Source organism: Vespula pensylvanica, chromosome 3 (assembly GCF_014466175.1).
Source record: "Vespula pensylvanica isolate Volc-1 chromosome 3, ASM1446617v1, whole genome shotgun sequence".
NCBI classification, from domain to species: domain Eukaryota; kingdom Metazoa; phylum Arthropoda; class Insecta; order Hymenoptera; family Vespidae; genus Vespula; species Vespula pensylvanica.
This window is the reverse complement of record NC_057687.1, coordinates 6,704,127-6,722,320: the sequence shown is the minus strand read 5'-3', so window position 1 is coordinate 6,722,320 and position 18,194 is coordinate 6,704,127. Positions and strand designations below refer to the sequence as shown.

At 32.4% G+C, this 18,194-nt stretch overlaps 4 protein-coding genes across 11 annotated transcripts; 1 reads left to right on the top strand and 3 right to left on the bottom strand.

Moving 5' to 3' along the window:
- LOC122627599 (hydroxyacylglutathione hydrolase, mitochondrial-like) lies at positions 1–16,291 on the top strand. 6 transcript variants are annotated; one of them, XM_043808842.1, is made up of 10 exons: positions 1,495–1,620; positions 1,721–2,021; positions 2,216–2,337; positions 2,405–2,489; positions 2,576–2,950; positions 3,037–3,214; positions 14,993–15,108; positions 15,190–15,532; positions 15,600–15,703; positions 15,786–16,291. In XM_043808842.1, the coding sequence occupies exons 2-10, from the start codon at positions 1,983–1,985 to the stop codon at positions 16,056–16,058; spliced, it is 1,635 nt and encodes a 544-aa protein (XP_043664777.1). In that variant the 5' UTR covers positions 1,495–1,620; positions 1,721–1,982; the 3' UTR covers positions 16,059–16,291. The 6 variants fall into 6 exon arrangements, with proteins under 6 accessions (XP_043664772.1, XP_043664774.1, XP_043664773.1 ...); XM_043808837.1 differs by lacking the exons at positions 14,993–15,108; positions 15,190–15,532; positions 15,600–15,703; positions 15,786–16,291 and adding an exon at positions 3,283–5,447 and having other exon boundaries at positions 1–1,620; XM_043808839.1 differs by lacking the exons at positions 14,993–15,108; positions 15,190–15,532; positions 15,600–15,703; positions 15,786–16,291 and adding an exon at positions 3,283–5,447 and having other exon boundaries at positions 1–1,743; positions 1,837–2,021.
- On the bottom strand, positions 6,420–11,723 carry LOC122627595 (TBC1 domain family member 16). 3 transcript variants are annotated; one of them, XM_043808832.1, is made up of 7 exons: positions 11,509–11,707; positions 8,825–9,720; positions 8,531–8,740; positions 8,123–8,462; positions 7,626–8,051; positions 7,252–7,545; positions 6,420–7,161 (listed from the first exon to the last, which is right to left on the bottom strand). In XM_043808832.1, the coding sequence occupies exons 2-7, from the start codon at positions 9,360–9,362 to the stop codon at positions 6,777–6,779; spliced, it is 2,193 nt and encodes a 730-aa protein (XP_043664767.1). In that variant the 5' UTR covers positions 9,363–9,720; positions 11,509–11,707; the 3' UTR covers positions 6,420–6,776. The 3 variants fall into 3 exon arrangements, with proteins under 3 accessions (XP_043664767.1, XP_043664765.1, XP_043664766.1); XM_043808830.1 differs by having other exon boundaries at positions 8,531–9,720; positions 11,509–11,723; XM_043808831.1 differs by lacking the exon at positions 11,509–11,707 and adding an exon at positions 11,103–11,428 and having other exon boundaries at positions 8,531–9,720.
- LOC122627597 (ATP-dependent DNA helicase Q1-like) lies at positions 12,031–14,332 on the bottom strand. Its single transcript, XM_043808834.1, has 2 exons — positions 14,049–14,332; positions 12,031–13,888 (listed from the first exon to the last, which is right to left on the bottom strand). The coding sequence occupies exons 1-2, from the start codon at positions 14,101–14,103 to the stop codon at positions 12,147–12,149; spliced, it is 1,797 nt and encodes a 598-aa protein (XP_043664769.1). The 5' UTR covers positions 14,104–14,332; the 3' UTR covers positions 12,031–12,146.
- LOC122627605 (high mobility group B protein 6) lies at positions 16,155–17,260 on the bottom strand. Its single transcript, XM_043808851.1, has 4 exons — positions 17,052–17,260; positions 16,897–16,967; positions 16,455–16,800; positions 16,155–16,382 (listed from the first exon to the last, which is right to left on the bottom strand). The coding sequence occupies exons 1-4, from the start codon at positions 17,148–17,150 to the stop codon at positions 16,272–16,274; spliced, it is 627 nt and encodes a 208-aa protein (XP_043664786.1). The 5' UTR covers positions 17,151–17,260; the 3' UTR covers positions 16,155–16,271.
- Positions 17,261–18,194: the final 934 nt, after the last annotated feature.

Below are 18,194 nucleotides of genomic sequence, written 5' to 3'. Positions count from 1 at the left end.
AACTTGTGCGTGCGAAATTTATCACCATGCTTCGGTTTCATGATAATCAATTAATCTCATCGAATCACGCGAGTCCTTTTTATACATAATTGTAGCTTTTGTACCGTTCGACGTCGTTGATTGTAACGTAAGATTTGTGGTGAGAAAAGAAAGAAAATCGAGAAATAGGAAAAAGATAGAAAAACAAAAAAAAAACAAGGAGAGATGAGAAGAAGAAGAGATAATACTTAACATATAAATTACTCTAAGAATTTAATTAGGTTTATATTTTCAGTCGAATAAAAATTATTTTCAATCAACTTGCACCGTGTTAATCTTCTTCCGCGACGATGCGTTCGTGTCTTGTATAATAGAGAGAGAGAAAAGAAATTATTTGAAATAACTACTCTTCGTTATCATGTTTATAATTATTAATTATTAATTAGCACAGGTATAGTAAGCTTTACGTGTGTTCTCTCTCTTTCAGTAATTTGTTACGCATTGTTACAGTTAAACGTCGATTATCCGGCACGATTAGGTCTGTGTTATCATCACAATAATAATAACAAATAATAATAACAACAACAACAACAACAACAACCTATGTAACGTCACAAGAAACATCTTAGACATATTTAATGCATGAATACTAATAATAAACGTATGCATTTATATCAACGTTTCATCATTTCTAAACTTTATCGCGAATCCGATCATGTTTTTCATTCGAATCGAGATAATCGACTGTTTCTGTACTTTGAATATAATTTCAGGTTAAAATTTCACTTATTCATTTTTTTTTTTTTTTTTTTTTTTCGAATAATTACAATGTATTCATTTTACTTAATACTGTAATGTAACGCGTTTATCGATTTCTTTTTTATTTTTACTTTCTTTTACATTCTTCATCGAAATGTGTGATAGAACATTTTCAAGTTATTTAATATTTTAATTTCTTTTTTCTTCATCGAACATTGACCTACATTAACGTCGTTCGATTGCGCGCGCGCACGTTTGTATTTGTTACATTTGTACGGGCGTACTGATTACTCTTATAAAGTCATTTAATCATCCTTCGCTTATAAATAGTCATTACAAGAGAGCATGGATCTAAATAATTGTAATAATTCTCTTGATTATATCAAAAAGAGCGGATAAGTATTTACAAATCGCAATAATAGCGACTTTTCAGGTATATATATATATACATACATACATATATACGTCTAATGTCTTATTTACCTAATATTGATATTTTCTTTAATCATTAATGCATCGTTTATAACCTAACAAAAATTCCGAAGGAACGGTATTTCCTTCCTATTTTGATTAAACGTGATTAATGATTTGAAAGGGTCAATCAACACTTGTGCGTTCTTTCAACCCAATCAATAAGAGATTATCATAGAAATAGATCATTGTCTATCCTGTTAATAGGCGTGAATCTGATTCGACGTATCATATCCGGTAGATGGCGTATCGCTGAAAATTGTTGGTAAGCTGGGAAGATATAAAATCTACGTATAGATGGCAGCACTGGATGAACGATAAAAAGCACACATTATTTGGCAGGTATCTCGTCCGAAAAATCGATATGAATCTAATAAGGAGACAAAGAAAAAGAAAAATAAACGATTTATGGTATTTGTTCTGTTACAACAAGTCAAAATGTCATTAGATCTTCGAATCGTTAGAAATTTATTTTTCATTAAAAATTAAATAATCTTTCGTTTTCATAAAGGTTAACAAAGGTTTGAAGGGAAGGTAATGAAGATAATAAAAAATTTGATGCAACTTTGAAAAAAAAGAGGTTATCGTTTAATACTTTGATATTTTCACTGATTCGACATGTCTAAGTCATGATCGGTTTTGGTGAAGTCGCTCTTGTATACCATCATCGTTGGAAAAATACAAAACGATAGTTTAACGTCAATGACACGTATGTGGTTGTAATAAAAAAATCTACTACACGTTCCTCCATATTGCACGCAAGTTCGGTCAAGATGCCAGAACAAAATTCGAGCGACCAATATTCAACGTTGGTAAGCGAATGATTTAGCTTTGACGTTAAGATTTGACGTTACATTTTACATAACCTTTGTTCGTAAACAATAGATTAAAATGTTATCGATTAAATAATAACACGCCGTTACGTTTAGCACCGTACTATATATAAATCTACATGATTCATCTTTTCTTCTCAAAATCTAATCAAATTTTTTTTCTCTTTTCCTAGGTTGGTCTGATATATATCTTTAATCTTATTGTGGGAACAGGAGCTTTGACTCTTCCAGCTGTTTTCAGCAAAGCAGGATGGGCTCTTGGTTTCAGTGTAATTTTGATATTAGCTTTTATAAGGTGAATGAGCAAGACATTATTTTATTGAATATAATTCGAAAGGATAATCATTTCTTTGTTATCACAGCTTTATGACGGTTACCTTTGTTATCGAAGTAATGGCATCTGCCAATGCAATAGTTACATGGAGGCAAATTCAACATCGAAAACGTGTTAGTTTTCCTTATAATTTTTCTTTCGTTCGGATCGTTTTCTTTGAATGTATTAGGAATTTATATTCTATTTCAATTTTTTTTAGGCAATGCAAACGTTGGGTGAATCTTGCCCTTCCAATTCTGATTCAGAAGATACACCATTAGTTACTGCTTATACAGCTAGTCCAGATCGATTGGATACAACTTATCGGTATTATATAATTCATGATAAGATAGAGATGGGACAAATAGCATCAATTTTTTTCAATAAGTTCGGCACCACCTTATTTTATTTGTGTCTTGCTATTTATTTATATGGCGATTTAAGTATTTATGGTGCAGCTGTAGCTAAGTCAATAGCAGATGTTGCTTGTACTTATCAACCGAAGAACTTAACGTGTAACGACACTATACCAGATAATGAAGTTTGTTGGGAAGGTTCTGCTTTGGATCGATTGGATGCATATAGGATGTTTCTTGTATGTTGTCATTTTATAAAGTCATAAATATCGTTGATATTACTTACCCGTTGTGAATTAACGGAATTCGTTGTTATTATTTACAGACTACTTTTATCTTTATGCTAGGACCTTTCGTATTTTTCAATGTACAAAAGACCAAGTATCTTCAGTTATTAACTTCGGCAATGAGATGGCTCGCATTTACTATCATGATCGTTTATGCGGTAAGAAAACTTGCTATCGACGGCCCAAAAGGCAATCCACCGGTTGCAAATATATTAGGTAAGCATTATTACAAGAGCAAACGAATTGTGCAAAAATGATATTAATCGATAATGTAACAATTTCAGGAATTCCTAGTCTCTTCGGTGCTTGCGTATATTCGTTTATGTGTCATCACTCTTTGCCTGCGTTGGTTGCTCCGATTGCAAATAAATCTACGCTTAATCGGTCTCTTGCATTGGATTACGTATTAATAGCATCTTTTTATCTTTTACTTGCGCTGACCGGAGCGTTCGCTTTCGAGCATCTCGATGATCTTTATACTTTGGATTTCGGGCCACGCGGATCAGGAGATTGTTCTAAAAGCACAAACATCTTTATGCTTATCATCGAATATTTTTTGGCACTTTTTCCAGTATTCACTCTGAGCACAAGCTTTCCCATAATAGCTATTACGCTCAGAAATAATTTACAGTCTTTGTTTTTATACGATGATACGTCTTATAATTTTTGTCTTCGAAAATTGATCTTCCCTATTTTAGCTATACTGCCGCCTTATTTAATCGCTATGAGCACCAAAGATCTCTCTAAATTAGTTGGCATTACAGGATCGTATGCTGGCACTTGCATTCAATATTTAATTCCTACTTTCTTGGTTTATTATGCTAGAAAAAAGACAAATAAAATCATTGGCCTTGGTGTCACTAACAAATTTGCCAGTCCCTTTTCAAGCAATTTCTGGCTTATCTTTGTAACGGTATGGGCAATCGCGTCTATGTTTTTAGTATCAGTTAATTTCATACAAATTTATTTTCAAGCAGCATGGCTAAATCAGTAGCACCTAAATTTTCCATATAGATTGTGCATATAGATCTCTAAGATCAAGATGTACGATAAATTATTAAGATTTTCGAGTATACTGTTCGTGTACGTGAAAAAAATGAAAACGTGTTGTTTCTGTATCATGATATTTCATGGCGTAAGTTCCTGATACAGGAACTGTACTAAAAATTAATGATACATAACTATTAATTTAAGGAAAATATCAGTATATGATGGTGTTGTTAGAGAGGATGGATTATTGTACTAAATCAAAGCAAATAAGAGTTAATTTTGATTAGTTTCAAACTAGTTAAGAAAAAGTTCTGCTTTTCTTAATGCGAGTGAATGAATAGTTTATGGCACAGAGCGGGTTCGCATGTGTTGCAAAAAAATGACAATACTTTGGCACAAGTCAAGATTGACATTGTACAAGCCAAATTGATAAGTGTAAAAATTGAAATTTTTTTCTACAATATATCAATTAACTTTAATCGCTGTAATGTAGCATGTATTTAAATGTTGATGTCTATTCTATGTAAAGAAGTCTTTCAAATAAGTGATAATTAAATGACAAAGATTTATAGTACGGGCGGTATCAAAATATGGATAAAATTTAAAGAGAAAGTAATTATTAAATTTGTTTAACATTCAGAGATTCTATTATAACTCATTGTAGTCTTTATTTATGTCTCTTTCAATATATACATTTCACTTTTGCAAATTTGTATCAGATGTTTCACTGATTATAACAGTGTTAAAGGCCAAGAGTGAGCAAGTAAATGGAGTTAATCGTTAATGTATTATAATTTAGTTATACAATGGTATATTATTATATATAAGTCTTAAGATAATAGTACAGAAATATTTTTATATAAATGTAAAACTGCCAAAAAAAGTACAGATAGTATGTTTGAAATACTTTGTACCTGTACAAATGTAGCGTACAATAAACAAAAAATGCATATATATTTTCGAAAAAGCAATGCAAACGAAAATAAATATATAATTGATTGTACAAGTTTATTTAGATTTATTTATATGCATATATACATATATCACTATCTTATATATTTATATTATTTTATAGTTCGTATTATAATAGACTCGAGTGTGACAGACTTTTAACACAGATAGAATTCTCTTTAAAATTCCAACAACACAAGGTAGCACAGTTAAAGCACGTAACCGTTCAATTCAGAAATCTTATAAATTGGTTTTAATTGCATTGAAAACATATAGAATAACCAAAGTGCAAGATTTCTGCAAACGGCCGAACATTCGCGCACATTTATCACAATGTAACATTTTACAAAAACGCACAATATTTTACAATCACACAGGACAGAAAAAAAATATATATACGTCATATTGAGATAATATAAAATATTACGAATATATATGTATAGATAATTCACAGCCTATGAGGCATGAACAGATTTCTTATATAACACGAGAACGCAGATATTGAATTTAAAAAAAAAAAAAAAAAAAAAAGAAAAGAAATATAAAACACATTAAATATGTAACTTATATAAATAGCATAATACTTGTAAACGATGGCAAGTGGGTAAAAATTACCTAAATATATATAAAATATTTATATCATGACACGATAAAAGAATTTTAAAATGGATACGTTATATATAAGATATTTTTTTTTTTTTTTTTTTGTTAATCTACAAAGATGCCTTTGATTTCTCTCGTTGATTTTGTTCTGTACACTCGAAAGTTTCTCGTTCGTGTCTTTTAAAAATCGATTAATCGACGTAGTAATCTCGTCGTAAAATGAACTTTATATCACCTAACAGTTTGTTCTAATTAATTCTGAACTTTAAGACTAGGATGATTGTATTTTCCTCATCCTTTTCGATCATCAGTCTTCGATTGTACTAAAGGTATGTGTGTGTGTGCAGAATTTCTAAATATTTCGTGAATTTTTTCTAATCGCGATAACTATTTATCATTGCACGTAAAGATAGATATTTACATATATCGTAGATATTCTTTTATATCGACGAACAATATCATTTACGGTGTCTAATTGTATCATTCGCGGCAATATATATATATATATATATATATATATATATATATATATGTATTATCTGTTGTATAAACAGAATGTGTTTCGTAACATGTAGGATCCATTTCATCGCTAGACGGAAGACAATAAACAATGAATACAAACATATGTTTCATTCGTATAGATAAAACAATTACCGTAGCAAAACTTTCCAACCATCGTGTGTCCGCTGTTCTTTACTATTGTTATCTTTATTCTTCAAATGACCACCTTGGAAACAAAATGAAATGAACCATATGTTTAAACAAACTTTTTTCATTGTTTAGCATTTCCTGTCTATCGATGAAGTGGGTTCTCCACGAGTTACGAAACATTCTGTAGATAGATTCAAAATATGAACGCTGTCTAAAAAGCTGTATATCATTTTCTATATCACTACCAAATTTGTTCATTTTTCTTTGAAACGTTGGCTGCTCTTATCAAAAATCGTATTTTTGTTACAGATATGTGTATTTTTCAGGTTTGACTAAATTGATATTCGATATAACTCATTGGATACATATTATCTGGACCATCATCTTATACCGAAATTGAATACGAATTTATGCGAATGATATTGAAAATATTCAGAGGCAGACTTAATTTTGTACCTACAAACCGGAAACGTGTTCGGTTCTTTCTTTCTTTTTTTTTTTTTTTTTTACTTTCATTAAATCCAGTTATGAGTAAATTTGCATGTAGCGTTATATGTAATCGTTAATATAATAAATTAGGTCGTTAGTCGTAATTATCCAAATAAGGGCATGGTGCATCTTCGTGACCTATACATTCAATTACCGGATCATGACTGCTATCCCACATTCCTGGACCACATTGGCGACAAAGTCCAGCAAGTGTACAAGGTAAGCGAACAAGCTGACGAAAATTATGAAGAAGACCACGTGCTTTTCTTAATATCAAATTTCCATCCATATACATGGCAAGTGAACTAAAATGCAATAGCATTTCGTCGGTTCTAAGATCTTGCGCTATTACGTCGTCGGCGTAAACGCACATTATGGCTAAACAAAGGAACAAATGAAAGTGATCCGTTAAATAGTTGACCCAACAAGCTTCCCACATGATGAGAGCAACTTCGGTTGGAAATTCACGTTTTAAACACCTGTTGTCGAAGAGAAAAAAAGTGTCATTTTACAGATAATCGTTCTGCTGAATCATCACTTCTATCTCTTTTGTTTTTAATTGTACTTACAAGAGGATCCATCGATGACAAAATAATAATTCTAAGGCATCTGTATGTTTTTGTAGATGAATATAGAAATCTGGCACCATAATCCTAATTAATTCTCTGAGATAGCACAAATTTCTATCCATATCTACATCGGTAGGCGTACATACTGCTACCGATCTTTGCATCAATCCAGCAAAACACCAGAAGGCATCGATTTCTGAATTGAGTTCTGCCAATAATGGAGCCAATAAATCAGACATACCTTGAGTGTATCCCAATCGGGGATTATAAACCGCGTAATTTAATAAGATATTTCTGGAAATAAGATATTGCTCGTTTAAAAATATCTTTTTATTATTGATAATAATAATTACGACGATCAGTGATGTTCTTACTTCATAACTTCGATATTTGGATTATCCTCTCCAGCGTAATATGGATTTCCTCTATCTGTTCGTACGACATCCTTTTCCACTATACAAACTACATTTCGCCAAAAACGTTCTCCCTGCTCGGGATTCATGTTCAGTCTACGTTTTTGAATTTCCTCGTATTCTTGTCTCCTAAGAGCATCAATTTGTTCTCTGTCTTCATAAGCACTTTGATAAGAATAACAATGTAAAAGGAAGGGCCAAACAATTTTTCTTAAAGCTGGTTCCAACCCTCCAAAAAAGATTCCTTTACGGAGAGCCAAATCATCTTCCACCTGTCCCTTTTCATTTAATAAGTCTTTCCATGCTAAAGACGTAATCATTGGAACTTGTCCTTCTTCAGGATGCAGTTCATCGCGGCTCACCTCAGGTCGGCAAACCATAAAATGCCTATGTTACAAATGTACAGATGACAACGATTAAAAGAATATATATAATCATATAGTAATATTACAACATACCTATAAGGTAGAGTTTCCTCTGTATCAGCATCCAATCTAGGATAAAGTAATTGATGCCATTGGTGTAAAGTAGCAGCTAGACGATCCAATCCACCATGATGAAAGTGTAAAATCTTGTATTGACTTTCTCTGCTAGCGACTACCAATTGTCCGCACGTACAAGCTGGATTTGCAAAGAATAACCTCAAGGATCGCATTTCACTAAGATCCACGGAAAATCTTCTACATCTGTGAGCTCTTCTCAATGTAACAGGAGAGGCAGTTGCACTTTCAGGAAAAGTAAGATTATGTTGTAGTGCCAAAAGTTCGGGCGATCTCATCCACGATGGTATTTCTTCAGCTGAAAAAAGAAGATATGAAAATAGGTAATAAAAAATAGTTCAATAATTGCTCGATCTAATTACTTACCATCTGTGTGCGTAGATATAGAGAGACTACAAGTAGAACTCAGTGACATACTACGACTCTTGATACTCACATTGTCGTAACATAAATGTATTCGATCGTCTTCTACATTTTTATAATCATTGTCAACGATATTCTTACATTTTTCTGCTTCTTCCATTGATTCCGAACGAAAACGATTGACCCCTTGATCCCTCTCCTTTCTAATGATTCCTGAAGCATCACAGATATTTCCTTTTTCCTCCCCATTGACTAAATTTCTATATCGATTACTTTTTTCCTTTCTCTGAAGCTCACCAATATCCTTAGAAGAGTCTTCTTCCTCGCAAATACGTATTCCAGTAGAAAATCCTCCAGAACAAACGCGTTCGCAATCGCCACACCTAATAGGTTCTTTAGCTTCCAGACAAACGTCGACTCTCTCCTCCAGAGATTCCTTCTCGCAGCTGCTCTCATAACGTTTCTCTCCCAATTCTGAAATCTTTGTATGACATGGCTCGCTAGTTTCTGTATCACGAGACGTCACAATGCTTTCCAGCTTTCTTACATTTAGACTCTCCAAAGTAGTTGGATGTTTACGTAAGGTGCTATTAGGTATCCAACTAAGATGCAAAGTTGGCACGTCAGAATTCTTATTAAACTTACAGGTTATGGTCATGTATCCAGGATGATGCACCACGTCAGAATTCTGACGCGTCAAAGTTGGGGGATGCACGCAGACATTGTTCTTACAAAACAATGCCTCGCCATCCTGATAGATCGTACGACGTTCATCCTGGCTGCCGTCGCCGAGGATGTAACTGCTCGCTTTCCTGAGAATACTCGGAAGCGGCATCTTCGTCGGCTAACGAATCTCCCCCGTTTCGGCGCATGGACTCCTTTCGCTCTTTTTTAGATGTCTCACCTTTCCTTTATTTTCTTCTCTTCCCTTGTCTAACTCGTCTTATTTTTCTTTCACAAATCTATCACAAATAACTTGTTTGAGATGTGCACGAACGTGGCACAAAAAAACGATCTTCTCATCTACTATACGGAAGGGACGCATTTCAATCTTTTTTCCTTGCACCCTTAATTATTATTTTCTTCGCGAAAGTTCTTCCCAAGATTCGTTCGAAGAGAAGTCCATAAAATTGTCGTAAGATCGGTTTTAATCGACGACGAATCCTTTCTCTAATGGAAAATCTCGTTAACTTCTGAAAAATATGAAGACAAAAAATAAGAAAGACGTTTAAAATAAGACTTGGAAGCGTCTCGATGCAATAAACCAAACTAAACACAAAGGTGGCGAGTTTCAGTTCAGTTCGCGCCATGCGCGGTGAGAACTAGGAAGAACCGCGAGGTATCCGTGATTTCTAAATGGGACACTTTTCCGGCACGATAAAAAGCTTGACACACGTTGACCTCGATTCATTATGCAACATTCTAACTTCCGTCTCTTAAATCAATTGCTACGCTTATCAAATATTAAATACCTGGAACATCATGCTTCAACATCAAATATTCATCTTTAATTTATTTCAAATTTTAAAGAGAGATGATGTAATATTTCGAGTAATCGAAATTCGAATGGTGCATCTTTTTCTCGTACGACGATTGGACATCGATCGATTAATTCAGTCAATTGCGATTATCGAACGGATATCGTCTCGTTTAAACATTTGCTTTCATAGGATTTATGAATTTTCTAAACTGCGTAGTTTAACAGAGAAAAAAAGAATGTATTTTCGATCGAATTTACGTCATCAGTGTAAAAATTAAAAAAAAAAAATATTTCGGCTAATAATTAAATCATATTGATATATTTTATAATTATTAATCGTATTGTATGATCGAGAAATTTAACTTTTATTTATTTGGTCAATATTTTTATTAATTAACGATACGTATTTTATCAAATAGAAATTATCAGTATATATATGAATATCTTATTTAATATAAATAAATAAATGTCAGGGTTGCGTCACATATATTTACGTATTGATATTTTATTATATATATTCCTCGTTTACTTAAAATATTGATCCAGTAAATAGCGATCACAGAACTTTAAATGAATTGCAGTAAAATGAACTTATTGTGTGTCAGAAAAGAAAACATTTTTTCTTTGCTATTAGATAAATAGAAATGTCTGTTATGCGTATAAATTATAAATAATATCAATCGTTTCTATGCGTCTACTAGAGATATCTTCGACGTTGTTCGTTAAGAGAAAAGTTTGGAGATGCATGATATTTCAGATACAAGATGAGAGCAGTAAAATATCTACGAGGTGTTCGTGAAGTCAGTATTAATTTTACTTTTCGTCAGATCGTTTATTTTTCTTAAAAATTTCTTCGACTTCAATCAATATGTACAAAATTATATATAAAATCTAATAGAATATAGTGCAACGAACGTAATCATTTTTCGTTAATAACAAACGAAAAAGAGATGAAAAAAAGAGATAAAAATTCAGATGTATAATCACGTTTGCATAAATCGTTTCTTTAACGATATTTTAATGAAAAAAATACTTGCGAAATCGTTTACTGGTGGAACCGCATTCACATTATAAATAATTATCAGATATATATACCTGGTCCTTTTGATAAAGTAGTTTAGAAAAAGCGAAGGTATGCGAAGGTTCACTTGGATCTTATGAAATTGAAACACGTTCCTCATCGAGGAACGTTCAATCGCAAGCGACGAATTATGCATGTCCAGATCAAAGGTCGATAATAATTACAAAGAACGCATTCAATAATACACAGAATATTCTAGTATAGAAAAGTCACGGGTTACGTTACGTAGAAGACACCATGTATATATCGACGACGTAAATTCGCTCGTAAAAACACCGACGCTAACGTCATATATATACAAAGAATGATTTTGTTCGGTACACACAGAGAGAGAGAGGGGGGGAGGGAGAGGGAGAGAGAGAGAGAAAACGATCACTGTCGATTGTCGATAAGTTACAAACATAGCACAGTCATACGTACTCCGTCACTTGTTCATGAAATTTAGGCAGCGTCGCGACGCCTTAGCTGCTCTTCCAAGAACAAGCAGAGAAGCATCGACTTGATCTCGTAAAGACGCCGTTGCAACGGAATGTAAAACGTGTTTTGCCACATGCAAAGCGTCGCGCTGCTTCTCTCTTATCCAGGATCAATATTTCCATCTGATCGCGAAACCTGCGTGTTTTGCCCTACTACCCAAGCTACCGACATACCGTTCTCGTTGCACCTCCACTTGCTCTTTTTATTGATTTTCGAGCTTTACCCACTCGTACGTTTCGCCTCCTCTTCCTTCCTCCACTCTTCTAACCACCGTCTTCTTTAGCTTCGATTTCCCAAGTGTCTCTCTTTCGTGTGCATAAATTTTTGTCCCATGTTCAAAGACTTCGCTTCGCTCGATTTTACAAACCTATCGTTTTTATATTGAATACAACTCAATGATTACATTAAATTATCGAGTAACGAACCCTAGTATAGGTATTTAATAGGAATAAATAAATAATATTATTGCATTCATTATTGTTGATTAATAAATAGAAAAAGATTAAAACTTATTAACTGGATAGGTTTCCTATACAGCTTCAATGATACTTTTTACGCGGGTTACAGTATCTAACTGTATTTTAATGTGCTTCATAATTAAATATTATTTTATAGTCTTTATTAAGAACTAATCCAGATTTAGGTCCACGTTTTAAATACGATATTGTAGAGTACGCTGAAAAATGAAAGTCTTCTTGCAGGTAGCCATTTATCAGTAAATGTCCTATTATAGCTTCTCCTGTTTCCCTAGAAAATGTTGGAGTAGGCACTTTGGCAACTCTTAATAATGATGCTCCTTTACCAAACCAGGCATCTATTAACTTTAATGCTGTTAATCTCGTCTCGTTTTGGATGGCTTTAGTAATAATTTCATACAAATGTCTACAATATGGCGCTATGTTGAATTCCTTCTTTTCCTTGGGTTTTCGACAATGGTCACACATTTGAGCACAATCCTTAGTTTCCCAATTTTCTTCAAAGTGTTTAGCAATTAGACTACGTCTACAAGAGTTTTGATCCAAACAATATTCTAACATTTTATACAAATTTTGCAAGCCAACTTTATCTTGAAATACCATAGTACTTAATCTGAACACATCAGGTAATCTATACAAGACAATACACGCTGATTTTTTACCATCTCTACCAGCTCTTCCACTTTCTTGATAAAAATTTTCCATAGATTTAGAAATACAATGATGTATGACAAAACGAACATCTGGTTTATCTATACCCAATCCAAAAGCAATTGTAGCTACTACAGCTTGGTATTTACCAGAGATCCATTTAGCATATACGTCAGATCTATAATCTGCCTCTAACATTGCGTGGTAACATCCCACTTTTAATTGTAAACTACGTAAATCCGTTGTTAATTGTTCTGCATCTTTAATAGTAGTTGTGTAAATTATACCAGATTTGTCTTTGAATCTATTTTTTAATAAATTTTCTATCATTGCTAGACAGGTATCCTTATCTGCTGGTTTACGGCGTACTTCATAAAATAAATTTGGTCTATTGAATGGAGCTCTCAAAACTAGGCAACCTTGAATATCTAACATTTTCTGTACATCCAAAATAATTTTAGCAGGTGCTGTTGCGGTAAGACCAAGAACTGGTATACCTGGAAACATAGATTTTAAAATTCCAAGAAACTTATAATCTGGTCTAAAATCGTGTCCCCATTGACTGCAACAATGCACTTCGTCTATTGCAAAACGATCTAATTTTTTCAATTCATATGCTTTTTGTAACTTGCTCATAAAACGATTTGATTTTGCCATATATTCTGGTGTGACATAAATTAATTTGAGATCAGATTTTTTATCTATTAGGGAATTCATTATCGTTTTAACGTTTTCTTTATTTGCCTTTGCATGCAACATTAAGGCTTTCACGTTAAGTTTGTGCAGTCCATGTAACTGATCTTCCATTAATGACAATAAAGGAGAAACTACTATAGTAATGCCTTTACTAATTATAGCCGGCAATTGATAACATAAACTTTTGCCACCACCTGTAGGCATAATTAAAATAACATCTTCATTAGATAAAACTGCATTCATAGTTGGTAATTGTAATGGTCGCATGATCTGTATCTTGAAAACATCTTGTAATGCTTTCTTTAGATTTTTGGACCAACTGAAGTCTTCACCATCCCAATTTTTCTTTGATACAGACAAGCTTTTTTTCAATAGAGCATCGTCACGTAATTTTTCTTTACGTTGGATTAACACATTTTTACGATCTTCAAGTTTCTGCAATTCAGTTTCTATTTGCCGTAATTCGTAATCGATAGCAGCTATTTCATCTTCTTCAGTAACTGTAAAATAAACGAATAAATAATGAGATATTAATAATAAGGCAGATGAAATCATAAGAAAATTTTTTTTGTCATCTCTTCCTTATCTTTTATATTGTTAATAGTATTTACAAAAATAATAAAAAATAAACAAACAAACAAACAAAATAAAAGAACGCACCTTCGTTATGATCGTCATTTATGATTATATCTTTCGAACTACATTCAGACATCATAAATAATTTTATTTATCTACTATAGTTTATTAGTGATGTTATAAAAAGTAGATAAAATTATCGACGAAAAATTTTACGTATATATATGTCACGCGCGCGTGGACGCAACGCGTCCATATATTTCGTATTATTTTAAGAGCAACCTAACCTAAGAGACGAATAGTGCCGGTATTGTATACACCCTTTGTCTTCTGTGATCAGCTGATTTTTAGTAATACATTCTTATCAGGCAAGTAACCTTATAGCTACGTCGAACTCTTTGCTTTAAATTAATTGCACTTAAGTTAATCGAGCCTTGGTGCATTAGTTTGTAAACGATCGAGAAATTGAGTTTTAGAAGAAGAAAAAAAAAAAAAAGAAAGAAAGAAAAGAAATGTTATTTAATGCGGCACTTCGTGCGTGCCCTACTTGGCTCGAAAATCAACTCGTTTCAGTGTACTTCAGGGGTATTGCGTTTTTGATATAAACATATTGTAACATTTTACCACTTTGACTGCTTGTCAAATAACTTCGTTTCTTATCAAAGTAAAGACTTAAATATTAAGTAAAATTGCATGTCATCGTATGTCTCGCTTCAACAATTTTATTACGTCTGTAGCGATAAATCGAAGTGCATTTTCTCTCCAGTTTTACTAATTTGCTAATAGACATAGGTTTTTGATAGTCTATTTTATATGTCATTATATTATAATAATAGTTTTCTTTGTTTATATTTACATTGATATCTATCAACAGTGATTCGGGCCAAATATATATATGCTGCATGTAATGTGTAATAAATTTGGAGTATTGAAGAATATTATAGTTATGCTTGGTATTTTCTAATAAATAATTATTAATTTTAATAAAACACTAAAAGAGAGTATAACAAATATTTTTATATTATTAGCACGAAGTATTACTACAAATGGTTTTCATGGTTTACATAGTACTGCAGTGTTAATAGAACAACCAGATATGAAGGTCCAAATATTACCTGCACTTCAAGATAATTATATGTATCTTGTATGTATATTATTTTTCTTTATTAATGAGAATTGGATATTAATAACCTTTTACTTAAGTTAAGATTTATAATTTTGAAAGATTATCGATGAGAAATCAAAAGATGCTGCCATAGTAGATCCTGTTGATCCAGATTTAGTTGCTTCTGCGGTTAAAGATAATAATGTCAATCTTAAAAAGATTTTAACAACTCATCATCATTGGGATCATGCTGGAGGCAATGAAAAAATGGTTAAAAAATTTGAAAATTTACAAGTATATGGTGGAGATGATAGAGTAGGAGCTCTCAATTGCAAAGTACAACATAATGATACTTTTAATATTGGAAATTTAAATGTTCGTTGTCTTGCAACACCATGTCACACAACTGGACATATTTGTTATTACATAACAGGAGAGGGAGATACTCCAGCAGTGTTCACTGGTAAAATATTTTAGATAGAATGTATGTAGTTTCATATAAATATACTGATGACAAAATTTATGATTAGGTGATACATTATTCGTGGGTGGTTGTGGTAGATTTTTTGAAGGAACTGCTGATCAGATGTATAAAGCACTTATTGACATTCTGGGTAAATTACCAGATGAAACGGTAAGATGACTATTATTATCTCATTAAGTAAAATATAAAATATAATACAATGATAATGGATATATATATATGTATGTTATAGAAAGTATATTGTGGACATGAATATACTGGTACTAATTTGAAATTTGGTATCCTCGTTGAACCAAACAATGAAGCTATTCGTCAAAAGATGGAATGGGCTCATTTACAGCGTGAGAAGAATTGCCCAACTATACCTAGCACAATAGAAAATGAGAAACTAACAAATCCATTTATGCGTGTGCATGAACAATCTGTGATGGAACATGCTAAAGAAAATGATCCTATAAAAACAATGGCATATCTGCGAAGGAAGAAGGACAATTTTAAGGCATAATATGCTTCCTAAAATATTGTTTTCTTGTTTTCAATAATTTTTCATAGGTTTATATATGTGGATTACTACTTCCTAAAAAAAAGGGCAGAAAACGGGTTTGTGTTTTTATACATAATATTATATTCGAATATGCTGTACAATTACATATAGTCATAGATACAAACGCACAATTACAGATAATATATATACAGTGGAAATTTATTAAAGTAAACACTACGTTGTATTTAAAGACATTTGACTTGGTGCATCTTCTGTTTTTTTATTGTAAATTTGCATTTCTGCAACATACTTTTCCTTGGAGCGCTCATACATGTCGTAATATACCTAGAAAAATAATAATATAATAACATCATAAAAATTATAAAGAAAAAGGGAATGAAAAGAAAATAAGAATACCTTTTTATCTTCAGAGCTAAGCGACTTCCATGTAGTTGCTAATTGTCTAGTTAATTCTTGTTTGCTTGGTTCTGGTTCACCAGCCAGCCTTTCCATTACACGAGGCCTTTGTTCTTGACAAAATTGAAAGAAAGGATTTGCGGGTCGTTTAGGTGCATTAGGATCTGCTTTTGCACCTTTTCTTTTGGTTCCTTTTTTTGGTTTATCTTCCTTAGAATTATTTGGTGTAGCTTTTGATCCTTTCTCTTGTTTCAAAGTTGCTTGGAATACACTGTTTTCCTCTAGAACACCCATAGGAGCTTCACGCCAACGATCTCCATGTTGATCCAGTCGATCAATTAAAAATCTGTATAGTGTAAAACATATATATATAAACACATACTATCTTTTACAAAGAAAACTAAGGACTGTATAACCATACAGCTTAACCTATAACACTAACTTTTTTTCCTTTCTCGTCCGTTTAAGCAGTTTCCTTATTCTTTGAATACGAAAGACTAATCTCTCATTTTCCTAGAATTTACAAAATATATAATGAATTGAAGTTATTTCATGTAAACACAACAAAAACACAGCACATTATAACAACATATTAACCTGTTGCAAGATCTCACACCTATCCAGTAACAGTTGATATTTTCTTTTATAAACATCAAATTCTTCAGGCTCTGCGTCGTATTCGGACTCGTCTGACATTATAAATGTACTTTACAACAAGGTATAAATTATGTTTTTTCTACATTTTAACCACACCATCGATAACTCTTTAGCGCGTTTAATTTACACAATAAATTTGTAAACTTAGAGATGACGCCACTGAAGTAGCGTTTCTGACGAGTCGGTAATCCCTGCCATATCGACGTGTCTTCAAGATGGCATCATTGATGGCATAAATATATAAGAACGAGGAAGCATCGATTAGTTACATAGGATAATTTTTAATTTTATTTAAATCATTTCTCATATATTTGATAAAAGTAAAATTTATTCGATAACATTAGTGATACAATTATCTATTCGAAATATTAGTAATCGGACGGATTAAAAAAAAGAGGTTACTACACATTTTTCAATCTTATTTTTTCCTCACGATTGGCTGTAAGAAAAAAAAAAAAAAAAAAAAAAGAAAAAGAATAAATAATATATCGAAGAGTTGATAACAGAAGATACTCGTGCTGTCGAATAAAGTAAAAGAGGTAATTTTACTTCTGTTTGAAATCGTTATCTTTACTAGAATCCTAGGTTTTACTCGATCGATAACGTTCTATAATATTATCAGTTACAAGCTATGATTAAATGCTATGAAACATTTTCTCGTTAATTAAAGTCATGAAAAAGTAATCGCATGTTATAAAACTGGGTAGTTTCCCGCTTCGGAATGAAAATACCACGTGATGTCAATTTAAATGAAATCAGGAATCAGCATCAAATGCTTCCAATTATTTTTCTCTACAGCTTCGAAGAAAAAAAAAGTCGGAGGAATTGACGTTTTTTTAAAGGAGAATAAAAAATATTCGATAAAGATACAAAACGATAGAGTAAGTTTATGAGCGTTAATCATATCGTTCTTATGCTTTGCGAGTCGACTAATCATAGCATTTTAGTTAAAAGAAGGGTTGGCTTGATGCGCATGCGCCTGTGAAAGCGAACTCACCCTCGTTCAGTGAGAGTGGGGAAAGCGAGAGCGTAGAGAAAAGAGATAGAGTACGTAGATGGAAGGAGTGAGAGAGAATGATTAAA